The sequence below is a fragment of the Xenopus laevis genome, chromosome 3S (genome assembly GCF_017654675.1).
Source record: "Xenopus laevis strain J_2021 chromosome 3S, Xenopus_laevis_v10.1, whole genome shotgun sequence".
In the NCBI taxonomy this organism is placed as follows: domain Eukaryota; kingdom Metazoa; phylum Chordata; class Amphibia; order Anura; family Pipidae; genus Xenopus; species Xenopus laevis.
This window is the reverse complement of record NC_054376.1, coordinates 102,069,835-102,074,730: the sequence shown is the minus strand read 5'-3', so window position 1 is coordinate 102,074,730 and position 4,896 is coordinate 102,069,835. Positions and strand designations below refer to the sequence as shown.

Genomic DNA, 4,896 nt, shown 5'->3' with positions numbered 1-4,896 from the left:
AAATAAGGGGAATTCAGATATCTGCACACTGCCCATTTTTAGGTTCAATTACCTTGTTCCTGGGTGTTATATTCCTTGTGAATCCGACTGATATTTAGTGTATTGACCCTTTCCTGCCTGATTAACTACTCTGACCTCTCCAATCCTGATCCTGCCTGTCTGTGACTATTCTGACCTCTCCAATCCAGATCCTTTGCCTGTCCACTGACTATTCTACATTCTCCAATCCTGATTCTGGCCTGTCTGATGATTCTCTGCTTGTGCTGGCCCGACCTGCCTGTTCATGGTGGTCTTCTTCCTTCCAGTATCTGGGTGAGACGATCGTGCCGCTTTGCTTGCCCAGAACTGTTAGCTTTGCTCCTCTCTCTATTAAGACCTGGCGGCATCCGATTAGCCAAGGGCTCCTCCTGAGGTGAAAGGCGGCAGTTAAAGGCAGAAGTGAGAGCCGAGACCAGGGAGCTTAGCTTGGGTTCTAGATATAAGGTGCCGAACGTGACAATATCATAACATATATTATGTTATATGTTGTTTTGTTAATTTATGTGGTTATTATATAATATATATATTATAAACTGCTATTGAGGGCACAATAATAATCATATAATAAAATATAATAAGACTTTTTATAAGAACAAGCTATTGCAATTAAAAGGACTTTTTGATTGGAGGTACTCTTTAAAAAAAAATGTTGTTCCTGCGTCTTGTGCCAGACCAAATTTGTCTCTTACCACATAGTTGACCTTGTCTGTTGCAAAATCATTAAATGTTGTATGGCATAAATGTTTCTCCTTATAGCAATCCAACATCTGACATCATCCATGTATGTTTGTTTTTCATGTGTTTTTGGGTTCATAAACAATTGTGTCATACAATGTACTTGTGCAAAGAAAGTTCTATTAATGGATAACAGAGGGGTGGTACTTACATTGGTTTATATATTAGCCTGCGATCATTAAAGGTGTGATTAAGTGAAGTTACACTGCAAATATGAAACTTCTCACTAACCTAGTCCTTCTGGCATTCTTTCTTTGCATCTTTGCAGGTATTGTATATTACAGTTAGCTTTTTAATACTAAATATTGTGAATTTTCTTTCTGAAGAGAGTTATGTTTGAGAAGACAGGTAGTGTATGTTTTTTTTTTCCTTAATTATTAGAATGTATAAATATAAACATACAAAAATCTTGAAGGTTGGTTACATTATTGACTTTATTCTAGTTACCTTAATACTGTATCTATTATATTTTAGAAAACTCGAGTTCCAATAACTCGACCAAAATTACAGTTAGGTTCAAGAGACTATTTACTAAACTCCGAATGCAAAAATCATGAAAAATTTGTGATTTATTTTTATAAAATCGGACTTTTAAAAAATCACTAATTTTTCGTCATTTTTCCGAATTTATTAAACCCCGCGGATGGAAAAGTTAGAATCAGAAAATCTGGCATCTCAGGCCTCAGAATCATAGAGAAGTCCCAATGACTTTTTGATGTGTGCTGGGTTTCTTGCAATACCCCGAAGTTTTCGGGCAAAAATCTGAGTTTTCCAGTGAAAAATCCGTAGTAGTACAACCAACATCCTTGAACAAGTCAAATATTTTTTGTCCTTATAAGTTATATGTGTTTTGCAGCAGCATGAGATAATTTGTTTTAATTTATAAAAGTAAGTTTTGTTTTACATATAAGTCTTTTTTATATAATAAACAATAAAATAATTTAATTATCAATGTAAATTCAGGGTTTCTCATAATACTAGTCTTGAATTCTACTATGAACTACTGTTTTTAATGTCTTACCTTTCAGGTTACATGTATCTGTTTTTACTTGCAGGATATATAAAAGCTGTCCCAGAATCTTCTAATGGACGGGAGGTAAAAATCATCATGCATTCCACCATCTGCACTAAATGTCTTGTTTTAGAATGTACATAAAGACAAAGAAAAAGATTTTCCAGTGCATAGTTTCAGCCTGTAACTATATATATCAATATGCAAGTAACACAACACAAGGGCCTTTGTTGTCCTACATTGTCTGCTGCTGTACTAAACATATTCCCCCAGCAACAACGTGACTGAGCAGTAAGACCATGATACACTTACCTTTAGTTCAGAAGTTCAAGTGAGAATTGCAAGTAAGCCTTTAGCTAAGATAAAACAATATCTAGTTATAATTTGTACATGAAATAAAGAAAAAAATTCCCAGTGCTCGGTCTAACCCGCATTGTATCACTGAGCAATTGTTAGAAGCACCCATATGGCAGCACTTGGTGTAACCTACATTATCTCTCCTTTTACGTAATGTATATGTATATTGGCCAGGGAATTAAAAAAACTGGTGATGATAACCTTAATAACATACAATTTGCTTGCAGCCTAAATGTGAATCCTACATGCTAAAGGGCTGTCCAAGGATTCGAAGCCCAGTGTGTGGCAGTGACAACAATTCCTATGAAAATGAATGCCTTCTCTGCTCAGAAAACTTGTGAGTAAAATGGTTTACTATATATGTGTGTGTATATAGATACTACAAAAACAGAGAGTTATGGGGGGTGGTGCAGAGGTTTATATAGGATTGGGCAGAAGATAAAGAACGTGTGGAATATATCTAGGATCAGAGCTTTGGCTATAAATTGTTTCTTTAAAAATATTAGGATTTTACAAAGAGCATCTACTTATTTATTTTGTGGAGTATAGCTCTATGAAGGCAAAGTACAATATCACGAATAGATTACTAGATTTCTATAATTTAAACACCTTGATTGAAGTATTTGACATTTATTTTAATTGATGTGTAGAAGAAAGATGGGATAAAATAGACTCTGCAACACCATAGAAAAGGTTTGAGAGCTCAATTCATCCCATATGACAAAATATGCACTTCATTTTCTCACATAAAAATAGTCGTGGAAGACTCCAAGCAGGAAAATATCTAAGGCATTTTATAGTTACACTGCTGCTTTATGAAGAATCAAAAGTGTTGCCATGTATTTTGGAATGGGCTGTAAAATGTACAAATATGAAATATGTACAGGGTACATTGATTCCTAAAATTGGCATTGGCTGCATGTTTGTCTTTCATCCCACTGTGCATCATCAGACCTTGTGTTGAATTTTCCTATGGGAATCATGCAGCTGACAAAGGTTAATGGTTCAATTACTGATATGCAAAAGTTCCACTAGTTTATCTTGATGACTGGAAAAGTACAAACGTAAACTTTTAGTTAGATTGTCTTTTTAAAATTTTCATGTCAATTACTCCTCTCTATTTAATTTAAAAAAATTTGAGGAGAACATTTAATAGCAGAAAATAGGATTTTATTAAAAGACATCAGAGCTCTTGTACGTCCACAAGTGCAGTGCGATTTCAAGTGCAATCACAAATGCAGCAATTAATAAGCAGAATATACTGACTGCACTGGGGATGCAGATTCAAATCTCGACACGGTTGCCGGCTGCTCTACAGGGAAACAAACAAAGCTGATTGAGTTCCGGAAAGTAAGGTGGAGGGCCTCCCCCCTGCTGCTTGAAAGTATGATTGTTTCCCTGCAGAGCAGTTAGGGACTGTCTGAAGTTTCCTGTCTGCAGCAGTCAGAGCAAGTAAAACGAAGGAGGAATTTCACTGCATACAGTCAGGTTTCTTATAAAAACTGCACACTTTTTTTAATTAAAGTATATTGAAGATAGATTTTTTTTCCATTAAAGAAAGTAAAAATGGGATTTTATTTTTTTGACTTGAACTCCCCTTTAAGGAAGAGTTTAGAGCAAAAAGTTCCTTCATCTTTTTTTCTTTTATAGGAAGAGGAACATTCATCTTCGTGTCGTCAAAGATGGAAGCTGCTAAAGAGTGTTTCCCTCATCACTAAAGATAAATCTTAATGCATCTCCTATCTCTGTGCTTTGCTAGCCAGTTCTGTTGTTACAATATGCCTTGATGAGCACCAAATAAATGTTTCTGCTCTATATACAGTATACAATACAACAGTAGATGGAATTTTAGTCATATAATGGGTGATACCTGAAAAAAATAACTTTTGTCTGAATTAACAGAATTAGGAGATCAGAAACTGCATTTGCAAAAGAGAACTGAATCTTTGTATTAACCCCCCTTTTATAACCCCTCTATTATGCTGGTCTTTGAAAGTAATCTGTACAATTCACTTTTCTCCAATTTCTGGTCACAACTAGCACATGCATAGAACAATCATGTCTTTGCACTCCACCCTAAGTGATGGAAGGGGAAAAGTTGGCATCTACCTAAATACAATCCAGTATGCAACAAATTGAAGGGAAGGATTGACCAAACCTAATTGCTCTGAATTCAGAACCATTCAAAATCCACTCCTATGGTGGTCAGTTGTGGGGAAAAGTTGGCATCTACCTAAATACAATCCAGTATGCAACAAATTGAAGGGTAGGATTGCTCTGATTTCAGAAAGAACCTTTCAAAATCCACTCCTATGGTGGTCAGTTGTGGAGTTCATGTAATTAAAGATGAAGATGTTGCTTTGTTCAGGTGCCTATTCTCTTTCCTAAAGTGGTATTCCTTTAATGGGGGCATGCTTTGTGTATTTTTCTCCATTAAAGTAATGTGCATCTGTCATGAAACCTCATATATTGTTTATTTTTTCTTATATACATGTATAATTGCATAATGTGAGTCAGATCCTAAACTAATGTAGCTAGTAGGTATGATGTGATGTGAATTAACAGAAAAGCAAATGGGGAACTACATGTGTACAGATGTACAGATCTTCACTGGTGACCTTGGGAAGCTCAATATAAAATCTTATTATTAATCGTATACATCCTTTAAATTAGGGATAAGGGATCATATACCTGTAAACTATACCAACATTATCTATCAGTCTGTAAAACATAGAAATCGGCCAGAAGCTAGA

At 35.3% G+C, this 4,896-nt stretch overlaps 1 protein-coding gene across 1 annotated transcript; it reads left to right on the top strand.

The window, feature by feature from the left end:
* The first annotated feature begins 949 nt into the window (after nt 1-949).
* LOC108712495 (serine protease inhibitor Kazal-type 1) lies at nt 950-4,608 on the top strand. Its single transcript, XM_018254695.2, has 4 exons — nt 950-1,042; nt 1,830-1,870; nt 2,371-2,480; nt 3,794-4,608. The coding sequence occupies exons 1-4, from the start codon at nt 988-990 to the stop codon at nt 3,837-3,839; spliced, it is 252 nt and encodes an 83-aa protein (XP_018110184.1). The 5' UTR covers nt 950-987; the 3' UTR covers nt 3,840-4,608.
* The last annotated feature ends 288 nt before the right edge of the window (nt 4,609-4,896 follow it).

What these genes read in the sequence shown, in the direction of transcription:
- LOC108712495 (XM_018254695.2), top strand. Translation starts at nt 988, where the DNA reads ATGAAACTTCTCACTAACCTAGTCCTTCTGGCATTCTTTCTTTGCATC. An exon ending in CTTTCTTTGCATCTTTGCAG is followed by an intron (nt 1,043 to 1,829) that starts GTATTGTATATT and finishes TTTTACTTGCAG; the next exon opens with GATATATAAAAGCTGTCCCA. An exon ending in CTTCTCTGCTCAGAAAACTT is followed by an intron (nt 2,481 to 3,793) that starts GTGAGTAAAATG and finishes TTTCTTTTATAG; the next exon opens with GAAGAGGAACATTCATCTTC.